The sequence below is a fragment of the Lontra canadensis genome, unplaced genomic scaffold (assembly GCF_010015895.1).
Source record: "Lontra canadensis isolate GAN:19392208 unplaced genomic scaffold, GSC_riverotter_1.0 scaffold35, whole genome shotgun sequence".
Lineage (NCBI taxonomy): Eukaryota > Metazoa > Chordata > Mammalia > Carnivora > Mustelidae > Lontra > Lontra canadensis.
This window is the reverse complement of record NW_022631029.1, coordinates 10,490,113-10,504,236: the sequence shown is the minus strand read 5'-3', so window position 1 is coordinate 10,504,236 and position 14,124 is coordinate 10,490,113. Positions and strand designations below refer to the sequence as shown.

At 61.3% G+C, this 14,124-nt stretch overlaps 2 protein-coding genes and 1 long non-coding RNA gene across 4 annotated transcripts in view; 1 reads left to right on the top strand and 2 right to left on the bottom strand.

Moving 5' to 3' along the window:
• The window catches only part of STAB1 (stabilin 1), a 27,178-nt gene extending 25,214 nt beyond the window's left edge, over nt 1–1,964 (bottom strand). Inside the window, exon 1 of one of the 2 annotated variants that reach the window (XM_032868246.1) lies at nt 1,767–1,964. In XM_032868246.1, coding sequence (XP_032724137.1) covers nt 1,767–1,847 — 81 coding nt within the window. In that variant the 5' untranslated portion in view covers nt 1,848–1,964. The remainder of the gene's footprint in view (nt 1–1,766) is intronic. The other variant, XM_032868247.1, reaches the window with a different exon arrangement.
• Nucleotides 1–14,124, top strand: part of LOC116873953 — a 14,944-nt gene extending 820 nt beyond the window's left edge. The window contains exons 2-3 of the long non-coding RNA XR_004383914.1: nt 4,451–4,458; nt 14,004–14,124. This is a non-coding gene — a long non-coding RNA (uncharacterized LOC116873953). The remainder of the gene's footprint in view (nt 1–4,450; nt 4,459–14,003) is intronic.
• Nucleotides 4,047–14,124, bottom strand: part of NISCH (nischarin) — a 33,238-nt gene continuing 23,160 nt past the window's right edge. Inside the window, exons 14-21 of the mRNA XM_032868248.1 lie at nt 13,249–13,373; nt 12,054–12,103; nt 9,593–11,008; nt 7,441–7,849; nt 6,870–7,026; nt 6,260–6,388; nt 5,629–5,790; nt 4,047–5,286 (exon numbers count right to left, since the gene is read on the bottom strand). Coding sequence (XP_032724139.1) covers nt 4,676–5,286; nt 5,629–5,790; nt 6,260–6,388; nt 6,870–7,026; nt 7,441–7,849; nt 9,593–11,008; nt 12,054–12,103; nt 13,249–13,373 — 3,059 coding nt within the window. The 3' untranslated portion in view covers nt 4,047–4,675. The remainder of the gene's footprint in view (nt 5,287–5,628; nt 5,791–6,259; nt 6,389–6,869; nt 7,027–7,440; nt 7,850–9,592; nt 11,009–12,053; nt 12,104–13,248; nt 13,374–14,124) is intronic.

Genomic DNA, 14,124 nt, shown 5'->3' with positions numbered 1-14,124 from the left:
CGGGGGCTGCCCCCCAGTCCCGCCCCGATCCAGAGCTGATTTTGCAACGTCTGCTTCCCACAGAGACAGACATGCTGCTAGGGAAGTTGAGGAGACATGAGGTATTAGCCTGTTGTAGGAAGGTGAGAGAAATTCCCCCCAAACTGGGGTCCAGGGCCCCTCCCTCAGAGGGACGGCACCCCATCCAACTGCTGCTCCTGCCCGAGATTGGTGCCCTTCTCCCTGCACGCCCCAGCTTGAGAACACAGGCTCCTCCAGCACCAGCACAGACGAGGCAATGAATAAAAGACTTTTGCACAGACAGGGGCTAGGAACCCCCTCCTACAGGAAGCCTTCCTTGAAGCCTCTACTGCCTGAACCTGTCTGTGTTTGCGTTCTGCTTCTGCCCCTCACTGGCTATGTGACCCAGAGGTCTCCCCTACCCCTTTGAACCTCAGTTTGTTAACATTTAGAGTGAGCCTCGTGCTGCAGGGGTGCCGGGAGGGCTGGGTGACTGAGGACATGAGAGAAGTCCCGCACTGCCGTGTCCCTGTCCACAAGCACCCCCAGGACCGTCTGCCTGGTCTAGGCTGGCGGAGCCTCAGCCAGAGAGCACAGGTCTTTGACGAGGAGAAATTCCAAGTGTGCGGCGGCAGGCCTTTGAAATTCCCTTGTACTCCCCTTACAGGCATCGAGGGAGCAGGAGCCCACTTGCGGGGCTTAGCCCAGCCTAGAACCTTGGGCCCTTCTACCACCACAGTCATCCTTGCAGCTTTCCACCCATGAACCTGGACCTGGCAGCGGGATCCTGAGCAGGTCCCTCTTCTCTGTACCTCAGCCTGCCCGCTGAGGGGATATGGGGACAGCATATGATATGGGGACAGCAGCAGCCGCCCCCAAAATCAGATGGACTTAGCCTCACAGGGTCCCTCCCCTCATCGGCAGGCAGACCCCAGCCAGGCAACTCTCTCCATTCTCAGGGTGGGAGGCTCTCCCAGAAGCTCCAGTGGGGACAGCATTCCCACTCTGGGGCCTGCGTGAACCCGTAGATGGGCAGCTGGGAGGTGGCTGGCACGCACTGCCCTGCTAGCCACACCCGGGGACCCTTTCTCTGGGGGATCACAGGTCAGTCAGGAACACGGCTCCAGAGTCAGCCTGATCTGATTCTGTCATCCTTGGGCTCCGATTCCTCTGGTGGAGAACAGGACCCACCGCCCAGGGTGCTGGGGATAATGCCCGGCTGTGCCCAGGCCGTGCCCAGGCTGTGCCCTTGGTAAATGGCAGCCCTCGGGTTTGGGAGTGTTACTGTTGGCTGCCATTTACCCAGAGGACTGGGGGTGAGCAGACCTCCTTCCGCCCCGGGGCCGGACGTGGGCACACACATGTGTGTTCCACGTGAGTCCGTTTGCTAGCCTCTCCAGGGTTAGGGGGTGATCCTAGCTTCAATCCCCAGGCCGGGCTCACAGAAAGACCAAGCCTCAGTCTGGGCAGGGAGGGCAGGAGCAGGGGCCTGGCTCTGTCCCCTCAGCCTCAGCCTGGGGAGCCGCAGGATGGCTGCCCACACTGCAACGAGGCTGGCAGGCTGAGCACGGTTGGAGGAGGGCAAGGTGACACTCTGCCAGCCCAGGCAGCTGGACCCACACTGCAGCCTGCGGACGTGGACACACAGGCACAGGCCTCTGGTCCTGCTGCCCTGTGTGTCCCCAGACCTGGGCCCACCCTGTATACGCTCCCTTCCTGCTCCCACCCCTGGATCCCGCGTGCCCCTGCACCTGGCTCACACTCACCTTCTGCCCCCTGGTGAAGCTGGAGCCTGCTAGGCAGAAGACCAGGAGGCAGAGCAGGAGGCAGCCCCGGGGCCCTGCCATGGCTGGTGGCGGCTGGCAGGCACGCCGGCCGGGATGGTCAGGGCAGCCAGTGTGGGGAACGAGCTCCGGGAGGCAGGCGCAGGGGTGCAGGGCGGGCCGGGGCGGGCAGAGGCTTTAAAAGCAGTCCGGAGGCCCCGCCAGCTCACCCCCACAGGAACCCGCCAGGATTTCCTCCTGCTATCAGCAGCCTGCAGGCGGAAGGGAAGGTGCTGGCCGCTGACCCCTGCATGGTCGGCCTGGGCCCTGCTCGGAGCTTCCTGACCAGAGACCCTCCTCCTGGCCGCACAGCCCTTGAGCCCACCATCAGCCGCAGCCTGAGCCCCAGCAGGGGCTGTGCAGCCACCCCCCATACAAACCACCGCCCAGCCGTCGTCCCCAAGCCCGGCCTCGATCATTCAGAGGCTCTGGGGCTGTGGGTGGCGGTGAGAGGCTCCGGTGGGTCAGGGTAGGGCAGCCCTGAATCAGGTCTGCCTGCCTCCAGCTTTCCAACTGAGAGCAGCTGTGGGCCTCGACTCCCTGCCGGGCCCGTGCTAAGCAGACAGCCCATCAGACAGCTCCCTCGCTCACCTGCCCCAGCCACCCCTCCACCTGGTCCCTGTTACCCCTTCTAGCCCTTCTTTCCCCCTAGGGGGCCTCCTGGCTTCCCAGTGCGCTCCACACCCCTCCGTGCCTGACCAGCCCCACCTTGCCCGCTCTGGCCGTCAGCCTCCCCACTTCCCTAAGCTGTCTGCCCCCAGATCCTCTCACAGGGACTCACCCCAAGGTCAGCCTCAGGTCAAGGGTCACCAGCTGTCATCACCTCACAGCACTTGCTATGAGCTGACCCTGTTTATTTCGTGTATCCTCCGTCCCTTGCTGGAATGTCAGCTATGGGCGAGCAAGGATGGCGTGTGGCGCTTCACACGGTGGGGGCCCTGTGCAGACTTGCGGGTGCATGAAAGAGGCAGGCAGTTACCTTTGTTGCCCTGGTACCGGTGGGCAGACCAGGCGCAGAGGCTCTAAGAAATCCGCCTAAAGTCTCTGGGCTAATCAGCGGTGGGGTCCCATACTCAACACGTAAGGCCCGTGGCCTGCACAGGCCCATGCACACGCCACCCGGCCTCTTGCCAGGAGGTCCTGTCCTCACAGACCCAGACAGGGGTCAGCTGTCATGTGGGTCCACAGGGCCTGGAACAATAGTCCAGGGAGCAGACCCTGCCTCTGGTTGTCACTACCTGTTTACACCGAACAGATGGAGAGAGGCAGGTGGCCATCTGTAAAGGCCCTTAATAAAAGCCTGGTACGGAGAAGCCTTGTCACCTGCCTCCTCCTCTCCATCAGCGGGCCTCTCTCCGCCCCACCGGCTAGAGGGGCCTCTGGGCTGGCCTTTGAAAGCTGGCTAGGGACGTTGTGAGTGGGGAGAAACCCCTGCGCCCCCTGCAGCCTTCTTGACGGCGATGGCTCCTCTAGGCCCTACTGCGGGCACCAGGGGAGGGCAGGAGCAGCGGGCTGGGAGCTGAGTTGACCACCCTCCAATCACCTCTTCTTCAGTCCTGCCTGGCCCAAATGGCCCTAGGACCTTGGGGCCTGACACTCTTGATTGGGCCAGGATGGGAGAGACAAGTGGGGCTCCAGAGCCCCGCTCTAGGGGTAGGAATGGGATGAGGAAGGGTGGGACACACAGCAGGCTCCCAAAGAAATCCCGGGTCCTAGTTTGGCAGGTCCCCCTGAGGCAATCCCCACTTCTCTGAGAACACCAACAGACTACCCACCACCTGGGGACACCTCCCACAGGGCTTCCCCCCACCCCATGAGCCTTCTTGGTGAGACACCCAGCACCCACCCTCTGCAATCCCAGACTCTAGGGCTTACCCTCACAACACACTACAGCTTCAGCGGGGACATTCCAGACCTGCAGGGGGCAGAAAGCCAGTGAGCCAGGGTGCCGCATGTGCCCTGAGGCTCAGGGTGGAAGCCCAGCCCGGCCCAATCCGAGGGCTCCCTCCTACCTCCCCTGCACTGGCCCTCCAGGGCCAGCCCGCTAGCGCGGCCGAGTCGAGCTGCTCCCTTGCCCTTCATGCCCTTCTCCCTCCTTCCTTTCCCCCCTACCCCCAGGAGCTCACCTTCCTGCTTCCCTAGGAGACCCTCTCCCTCATGCCAACCTGGCCCTGGGCCAGCGCCCGGCAGAGACCCCAGTGGCCCTTGAAATAAAAGACGGAGTCTGTGTCAAACTGAGCTTTATTAGAATAGAGAAAACAGGCGACAAGAATCACACTCGGAGCTGGCAGCTCTAGGTCCCCTGCCACCGCCCCTTTCAGCCCCGAGGCCTGGGGACTCCTGCCCCCAGGGGGCTCTCCCACTCGGTCGGGCCAGGAGAGGCTCCACTCTGGAAATCCGCACGGGGCGGGAGCTTCTGATGTGCATTTTGCTACCAGCCTCACGATTAGCAGCAAACGCCCACAAGGACAGCACATGACTAGACAAGACATTTCAGCGAAGGACAGAGAAGAATAAATCAGACCCACGGCGCCACGTGTGAATAACAGTCCCACGACAGGAAACACAACACTGGTGCACCGGCCACACCACCCCAGGGACAGGCAACAGAGCCATGGGAGGTGGAGGGCACGGGGTTGGGGGGGTCCTGGAGGGGGCCGGCACTTTCACTCCCAGCACTGGAAAGAGATCACTGAGCGCAGACATTGACATTCTCTGCAAGGACGGTCCAACGAGGGTACCCAAAACAGGGGAGAAACACTTTAAAAAGAATAAAGAAAGCCTGCTTCCCGCTCTGAGTGGGCGCCAGGCCGGACACAGCGGGTGGCAAGGGCTGGCCATGGTGGCCTGGGCTAGCCGGTGAGCTCGACGGGAAGCTCCCGGCCGCACAGTGCCTCCCACTGGCGAGCCAACAGCGAGATGAGCTTCTCGCGGCTCTCAGCGCTGGGCACGAACACCTGCCACTGGACCTCGCGGCCCTGGCCAGCTCCGCCAGGACCCCCCGGCACCTCGCCGAAGTGGTCCAGGGTGACGTTGCCCATGAGGTCGTGGCCCTGCACGTCGTCAAACACAAGGGTTAGGGCCTGCGGGTAGGGCTGGTAGCCCATGAGCACGCGGTCCAGGTCCCGGACGCGGCGGCCGTCGTCCAGCCGGTACCGGTCTCTCTGCGGTGGCTCTTTGGCGAACTCAGGCAGTGGGTAGTGCACAAAGTCCTCATCCAGGAGGAAGATCTCGGCGCTGGTGAGCACGAGCGTCTTGGGGCGCAGCATGCCCCTGCAGCGCCCAGAGGGCGGCGTGCCCACCTGGAAGGCCTGCACATACAGCAGGATGCTGAGGCCTGGGGCCTTCTCTGGGTCGGCCATCTTCTGGGCCACGGTGAATGTCAGGTCTCCGATCTCCTCCTCGCTGGGGTAGGTGAACTTGACACGGCTTGAGTGGATCAGCTCATAGTTTTCCAGCTTCCCTGCAGAGAGGGGGGCCCACCGGGGTTGTAGCCTGGCCTGGCTGGTGCTGGGGCCCAGAGCACCGGCGAACCCAAGCCATCCACAGGGGCGGGATCAGGGGCCGGCAGAAGTAGGAGAGTAATCCAGGCCCCCCACGCTTGAGCAGAGACCCACAGACACTTGAGATGGATCTGCCAGGTGGCTGAGGTTTTGCTGGAATGGAAGCTCTGGTGTGGAAAAGCCCACGGAAAACCCTGGCTGGCGAAGCACGGAGGAGAGAAAGCGAGCGAGGGAGGGCGAGTTCTGGGCCAAAAGAGGCACTCCGGGGCCTGCTGCGGCCCGAGCCAGGTGTGGGGGGGTACCTGTGGTCTTGTTCCCAAACTCGGAGTAGAAGTCCTTGTCGACGGGCTCAGGCGAAGGTGTGCGCTCTAGTGAGGACAGCACGCCCATGAGGTGCTGCAGGAAGCAGTGTGTCAGGTAGCTGTCCCGGGTCAGGCAGGTAACCACCTGCGTCGGGGAGGAGCCTGCGGGACAAGGGGCTGGTCAGGGCTGCAGCCACCTCTCCCCCACCCCAGCCCTGCCCCGGGGGCCAGGAGGACCCACGTGGGAAAGCATCATGGGGCCTGGGGAGATAGTGATTTCTCCGGCCGGAAGGGCTGTGACATTTTTCTGGAAGGGGATGCAGAGGCATTAGGGAAAAAGCTTAGCTTTCTCTCTTCAGGAAGTGTGAGTCAGAAACATCCTGCCCGTGAGCCCTGGGCCCACTCTCCCTGCCCGCCGGGCACTTGGCCGCCTCGGTTCCCGCCTTGCACTCAAGCCCTGTGGGGTTCTGCATGCTCAGCAGTTCCTGAAGCTGCTTCCTCCCGCTCCGGTGAACGGGCTTGTGAACAGAGATAACTCAGCCTGTGATAACGCACCCACATGTGGAAGGCGCAAGCCCACTGGTGACACTGGCCTTCACCCAAAACAGGACAAAGCACAGCGGTCACTCACCCGTAAGCCGGAAATGCTGGTCGAAAAGCCCAACGTTGACTGCCTGCAAGTCGCTGAGCTTTAAAACAAAGCACTGGGAGATGTGGAAGGGGCTGTTGTTGTAGTCCGTGTTCTTCTGATGCCAGAAATCTGCGGCAGAGAGATGGGCACCAGCTGTGGCACTGGCTCTGCCGGGCAAGCATGAGGGTCCCGGGTGCACAGCTCCGTTCAGCAGGAAGGGGGCCCCTCGGCCAGCCTGGCCGCTGGACACCTGGCAAAGAGCTGGCCCTGCTTCTGCAGACCTCAGGCCTCAAGGGCCACACATTCTAGGGTCAGCCTTGCCTGGCTCAGCACAGGCACCAGGAGCTCTACAACAGGCCACGGGCTAAGGCTCCCAGTAGGGTCCCATGGGACAGAGACTGTCCAACCCCCTCCCCGTCCCTGCCAGTTCCTGGGCCCTGGCCAGGCCCTGCCTCACGGGCTGGCTGTAGGTATCTCGTGATAGCGCCAGGAGACATTCTGGTTATCAGGCCCCTTCCTCACACAAGGGAGGCTCAGCTCGGCCAGGCACCAACAAGCTCCCCCACGGCCTCAGGGGAGCTCCCGGGAGCTCGCAGGCAGAGGTGCCTACCCTGCAAAGGCTCTGAGAAGTAGCGGCGGAGGCCATCGTGCAGCACAAAGTACACAGCTTTGGTGGACAGCAACACGCAGGCGGTCACCTCCAGCCCTGGGGTCTGGTAGAACACCACTGAGGACCACATGAGGTGCCTCAGCTCCTCGTTTTCCACCTGGACACAGAAAAGCTGGGTCTGGGCCCACAGCAGAGCAGGGCAGGGGGCACAGAACTTGCTTCCAGTGCCCACCTGACAACAGAGCTCTGGGCAGGGCAGCCCCCAGTCCATTAGCCACAAAGCCCTGGTGACCTGCACGGCCCAGGGACACACCTCCAGTCCTGGATAAGGACACACAGGACCCTCAAGACCTCTGGCCCACGTGTTTATAAACTTGGAAGCAAAGAACGGAAGGGTAGGAGATGGGAGTGAGGCAGGCTGTGTCTGGGGCCCAAGGTGAGGAGCGGCCGCAGGGAGAGGTGGTGACGGGGAAGACAGCGGACCAGGGAGGGGCAGCCCAGGACCTCCCGCCCCCGACTCCAGCTTTCCGCACACAGCGGCCAGCCGGCGGACCCTGCGCAGGGCCGCTACCTCGGCGATGCTGCTGTGGAAGAGCTCGATGACGGTGCTGCCCTGCAGGCTGGCGATGTGCTGCAGCGACGGGCAGGCGGGCAGGTGCGACGGGATCTGATTCTCCTCCGACGTGGAGCGGATCAGGTGCTCGCTCGGGTACTGAGCGGGAGCCTCCACTGGCCCCGAGGACTCGGCCAGGGCTGGGATCTCCGCCGGGGTCTCCTCGGGGGACTCCTCCGGGCGTGAGGCCTCTGCGGGGACTGGAGCTGGAAGCGAGGGCTCCACCGGGCCCGTGGCCGTTGCTGGGCACAAGGCCTCTTCCAGGGCCGAAGCGGGGCCCTCCCCCGGGGCTGGGTCCAAGGCTGGGGCCTCCGCAGGGGCTGGAGCTGGGGCCTCTGCTGGGGCATCCTGGGGCCGCTGGTCACTGCTGCCTCCCCCGATCCCCCAAGAGACACTGAGTTAGCATCAGGATCCCGAGGGGAGAGTCCTATCACACACAACCTCACAGTGTAATGGAACAAATGCCACATCTGAGATCACCTGGGGATGTCATCTTCAGATTCCCCAAAGGAAGCAGAGCAAAGGGAAAGTGCCAGGCTTTGCCCTTCGACATGAGATTAGTCAGGGGAAAGATAGGCTGTCTGCTACTCCAGGGCTGGGACAGCCAGATGTGTGGCCCATGGGTTAAGAATTCATTTTCAGAAGATTGTAGAAGGATCAAAAATGCCACTCCTGAGTTCAGAACTTGGACCAAGGTGTCCACACCCAGGACCTGAGTGCAACTAGAGGTGAGAACCCAAACCAAACAGCCCCTCAGCTTGCCTTTGGGTCCACCTCAGGCAGCCCAGGCTCTCCCCGCACCCTGCCACCATACAAGCGGCCACACTGGATTTTCACCAGTCTGTTCCGAGCATAAGATCAAACAATGCTCAGAAGCCCGAAAGCTCAGGTTAGGAACCAACCACTGAGGCGGGGAGGACCCTACAGGTGGCCTCATGCCTGTGCCCAGGCTGAGGGGGTCTTTTGGACGTCACCCTCTCTGTTAGGACATCCCAGCTGTTGAGAGAAATCCCTGGGCGGTCCCCCCTCGTCCTGCTGCAGAGATGTGTCTGCTGGGACAGAGCAGGGCAGCTGTTTTCTGCAAGCAGTCCCCACTGTGGCCAGGTTCCAAAGAGGCTTGGGGACAGCAAGGAAATGGAGACGAGGTGTCACCGCTCAAGGCCTCAGCACGGTGGCAGGGAGGGGGAAGGCCATGCAGGGTGCCTTGGGCACAAGCTGCTCTCTAGCGCCTGGAGACCTGATGGCGTCTCTAGGAGGGCATGGAACTTAAGCTGGGCCCAAGAAGGGTGGCTGATTCATGCAGGGAGAGGCTGGGAGCCCCCTGGGAACCTCCGCTGGGGTCTGGGACGACAGGGAGAGGCATGAGATGCTGACGTGAGGACAGGGTCTCCACCGTCCACAAGGACAGAAGAGAAAAAGAGGAGATCTCTGAGGACAGGAGGACCAACAGATGAAGGGCTTTCTTGCCCAGGCTGGGGAAGCCCCAGCACATGTGAAGCCAGGGGGCAGTGGCAGAAGCCAGGCACCCCTCAGGGCACGAGGCCCCTCTGGAGTTTTGGGTGTGGGTGAGCTGAGGGTATGACCACAGCTGCTCACAGGCCTCCCTCTAGCCTCAGCTCCAGATGGCCCTGAAGGAAACTCAGGCACGGAGCCAGGGGAAAGCCAGACAGAGGGGGCAGGAGCAGAGAGCAGAAGAACAGGGCAAGACTGCCACCACTTCCCTCTCTGTCTCCCCTGCTGTAAGAAGGAAAGGAGCTCTGAATGCGGGATCCACCCGGCTCTCAAACTCAGACCTCAGACACTGCTGCTCTCAGCCAACAAGCTCCTCTGGAGAGAACTCACAAAATTCCATGCAGAGAGAGAGCCTCTCAGTGACCCAGTCCTTCCTGAAAGGGGGGATACGGCTCACCACCACAGTAAGGCTTGGCACAGGGCATCAGAAGGAGACAAGGGCAACGCTGAGGCTGGTCAGAAGCCAAGGAGGAACAGAGGACGGGGCCCACCTGGACCCATTCACACATGCAGACATTCACAGATCTGATCTGGGGTGAATGGTCTCAGACACAGTGCCCACCCCCCACCCGCCCCGAGAGCCTGTGCTCGGTCTCACCTGGCCCTGTCCTCGGCAGCCTGGCCTTCCACGAGGGGGCTCTGGGACCGGGCCCCGGTCGCAGGCGTCTTGGCAATGACCACAGTCTTTAGGTCCTGCAGCGAGGCCCGCAGCTGGTTGTAGATACGCAGGAAATGGAACTTCTCATGGGGCAGCACGAAGATGGCAGTGACGAAGCGGTAGCCCACGAGCAGCTCCAGCACGTGGCCGTCGGCGAAGGCGCCCCGCGGCTGGGTGCAGCTGCGCGTGGGGTCCAGCAGCACTGTGGACAGCGGCACGCGGCTGAGCTTGAAGCTATTGCGGTTGCGACAGTTGTGGGTGCCACGGTTGGGCATGGGGTTGAAGTCGGCCTTGATGACGTTGAGGTGCTGGGGCGTGAGCAGCAGCCAGTAGGGGATGGCGGCGGACTTGACGGCCTCGGAGGGCGCGCAGCAGGAGCGCCGCACGGCCGAGCAGAGCGTGCAGCTGGCCCACTCGATGTTGCCCGAGTAGTCGCCAGCGGCCGTCTGCACCATGCGCTTGTCGCTGTAGACCAGGTAGACGGGGAAGCAGCCCTGGCTGCGCTCCTGGCAGCCACCCGCCACCTTGTAGAAGGTGAGCAGCTGGCGGAGGAACTCCTGCAGGCTGGTGTGGCTGCCGTAGAGCACGGGGCTGCACAGCATGGCCATGTGCTGTGGGGCGAAGCAGGAGCGCAGGTCGGCATGGAACCCGTGCAGGCCGGCGGCGTCCGAGATGATGAAGAGCGTGTTCTCGCTGTGCCGCACCTTGAGCACCAGACACAGCTCCGGCATGAGGAAGCCGAACTCGGTGAGGTCGCCGTGCGGGAAGCAGAAGACGAAGCGCAGGGCCGACAGGATGTGCTGGCTGCTGCCCCTCGACTCCTGGTGCGGGATCTCGAAGACGGCGATGCCGAAGTCGGTGAGCACGAGGCAGGCGGCGAACTGGCGGATGCTGTCCTGCACGTGGATCAGGAAGCACCACAACACCTTGAGGATGCGGATGTGCTCCAGCAGGAAGTCCTCGTCCGCGCCCAGGGCCCACTCCAGGGCCAGGCGCTCCTCCTCGCCCTCCTCCTCCTCCTCCTCCTCCTCTTCCTCCTCCTCCTCCTCCACCCGGCCGCCCTCCTCCTCTTCCTCCGCATCCGGGGGCCCCATTTCAAAGTAGCGGTTCTCCGCGGCGTCCTCATCATCCTCATCGTCCTCGTCATCCTCGCCCTGCTCGCCCTGGCCCTCCTCCCGCTGGTTGGCGGCCTCGATCCAGGCGGGCAGCTGCCGCTCGATGGCCTGCCGGATGAGCGTGCTCAGGCGCTGGATGAAGTCCTGGTTGGTGGCCGTGTAACCGATACAGGTGAAGGGCAGGAAGATGATCTGGCCGGACCCCGGCACCACCTGGACCTCAGGCTCCGCGTGCTCCGGGCTGTGCGGGGAGAGGCCAAGGTCAACCGCACGCTGGGCTGGACCGGCCCTACCGACCACACGCAGAGCCGTCTGCTGAACCCCTGGGTCCACGACAAGTGCCCCAGTGGGGAGCCGGGGTGCCTGAAGGCGGGCCTGCCAGTTCAGGGACAATCTACAGCCCCAGGGCCCAGACCAGAAGCACTCAGCCCCACCTTAGCCACACCACGTGGGCTCCCCCAACAAAAGCCCCACAAAGCCCTCTCGGTCGCACAGATGCTGGCTGCAAGCCCCAAAGGGAACAAGAGCTCAAGGGCATGAAGTCACTTACTGACCATGGTTCCCTTCAAGGGCACCCAGGGGCCTCTGGGATGGGAGTCAGGGAGTAAGCTAGGTGGGTCTTAGGACTTTCACATTTCAGTTCTAGCTCCTCTTGGGGCGCCTGGGGGGCTCAGTCATTTTAAAGCATCTGCCTTTGGTTCAGGTCACAATCTCAGGGTCCTTGGATCCAGCCCTGCATCGGCTCCCTGCTCAGCAGAGAATCTGCTTCTCCTTCTCCCTTCATCCCCTGGCCCCAGCTTGTGCTCTCTTTCTCAAATATACAAAATCTTAAAAAAAAAAAAAAAAAAAAAGGAAAAGAAAAAGAAAAATTCTACCTTCTCTTGGGTACTGCTCCCCTCCGTGAAAAATCACATATAGAACTTCTATAAAGTGTCAGAGAGTGAACACCACAGGTTTCTGGAGGAGCCCGTCCACATAATCTTTTTAAACCGTACTTCGAGAATAGAATGATCATTCTCAGCTCACAGGCTGTACAAGGTAGGCCATGGACCAAATCGGCCTCGATCTGCTTACCCCTACTCTGGGGTAACATGTCCAACGAACTTCAGGGATTAGGGTTTGGAAACAGACCAGAGCCCATCTCGTTGCTGTTTATATATTCAAAGGAAGAAACAGCTCTGAAGGACTTCTACGAACAGACTACTAACAAAATCCCACTGGCTCCCACCAGTCCACAGCTGGGCATGTGCAGAAGGGCTCAGATGCCTTCTTAAACTCTTCCTCACCTCACACCGCCAACAGCTCCAGGGATGTCCCGTGAATCATCAGAAGGTGCCTGACAAAGAAGGACACGCCGTGAGCCGCCACCTGCTGCAGCCGCCCCCCTGGCATTTACTGGGGGCTGGACCCTGAGCCAGGCATCCCGTCCCAGCTCACCACCCTGCAGGAAGCTCCTCACCACCCCCACGCTTCCCTCGGGGGCAGATTCTGGGCCCCGGAAATGCTGAGAGAGACTCAGCCAGTTACACGGCAGTGCACAGCGGAGTGGAGACTGCCACCTCTGTCCGGCCCCAGCCCGTGGCCGCAGGACCGGGGTCAGCACCTCTGCCACTCTGCAGCTCACCACGTGTCTGAAGTCTGGCATCCCTGTGCTCCCCATGCCACCCCAGAGGGTCCACACGGACAGCCTACCAATGTGGCAACTGGCCTGCAGAAACCTCAACGGGCAGAGGCTGTGCAGCACCTGGCAAGGCCCTCCCAGTGGTCTCTGGGCAGTGCGGAGGACCTAGGGCCTGGGCACCTCCGACTGTGTGATCCTGGGGAGAGTGAAGGGAGGAGTGCCAAGGAGTGCTGGGACAAAGCTAGGACTCTGCAAACTGCCCAGGGTCACAGGGCCATGACCTACTGAACACAGGGCTGGATGGAGGCCCAGGAACCAAGCAGAATGCCCACATCACACTTGTCTTCCTCCTCTCTTCCCAGGACAGAAGTTCCAGAACCCTCAGCAGCAGCCACAGAGGAGGTGCTGGAGTCGCAGTGTGTCTGACTACTAGGGTACCATGCAGGAGCTGGAAGAGTAGCCCAGCGAGCCCGGTAACAGCGGAGAAACTCTTCCTGATGGGTGTGAGACCCAAACAATCCCCACCTTCGGCTTTCCGAACTGCCTTTCCCAGAAGAGTCTGCGTGCAGGGCTAAGGACGACCTGGCTTTGCCTCCGAGGGCCTAGTGAGAAAACTGCCTGTTTCTATTAGTCCCAAGAATAACAGACAGATGCGCACACACACACACACAGACGGACAGACAGACGGAACACAAACTGCTCATCACAAATCAGAGTGCACCAGAAAGTGGCAGCATCTGCTCCAATAACAGCCAGGCTACCTCCACCGTCTAGCCAAGGCCAGTCCTACTTCCAGACAGCTGCAGGCAAACCACTCGGTCCACAGCGATAAGCAATCCCCAGGAGGAGGAGGGTGTTACCTGTCCGGAAGGGATGGACTCCAAGGAATCAGAGCATCCCCGGGCAATGGGCCGGTCCTCGGGAGTCAGACTGTCGGTGGATGAGAGGCTGCTGGCCAGGGCCTCCTCCTGCACGAACATGATACCTAGAGAGACCAGGGGGTGGGCGGGCAGGGCAGGCAGGGAGAGTAGCCATTCAACAAACACAGCTGGGCCCTCAGGCTACCGGCATGGCTGGGGGCCTCGTCAGACCCTCTAACCCAGCCACATGGATCACAGAAGAAAACATTAAAAACGGAAATCTTAACCTCGAAGAACAAGAGACTGCTTATCTAACTTCAGGGCAGGGACAGACTTTCTACACCTAAATCCAAAGGGAGACATGGACACGTGTGTGACTACGTCACCACCAAACTTCTGGAAGAGAAGAAACTGAAGATAAAAAGGATAGGAGAAAAAAGTACTTGTGATAGTTGACAAAGTAGTGTGTCTTTGATCTATAAAAGGCTCCTCCAGATAACAAAGATGGGAGTTGGGGGGGTGCTGGAAACCCCGTTAGGAGACGGCAGACATGAGCAGCCATCCCACAATGGAACAGCTGCCAGAAAGAAGATAGGAAGCGAGGCGCACCCCATGAGGAACCGCGAAAGGGCAAGTTGAAACACGACCTCTGTTTTGCCTTGCTTTGGTGAAGGTCTGACAGCCTGGTCTGGCCTTGGCCTAACTGGGCAGAGGCGGGCAGTGGAGCACGGGTGGCCTGCCTGCTGGGAGAGCAGTCTGGCAGTATGTCCATCAAAAGCCTTCAACGTGTTCACTCCTGGACCCTCTAAGAGAATGGCTGAACTTGGCCTCCCATCCCACTCATACAACACCTCTGCGGGCCTCACAGACACGCAA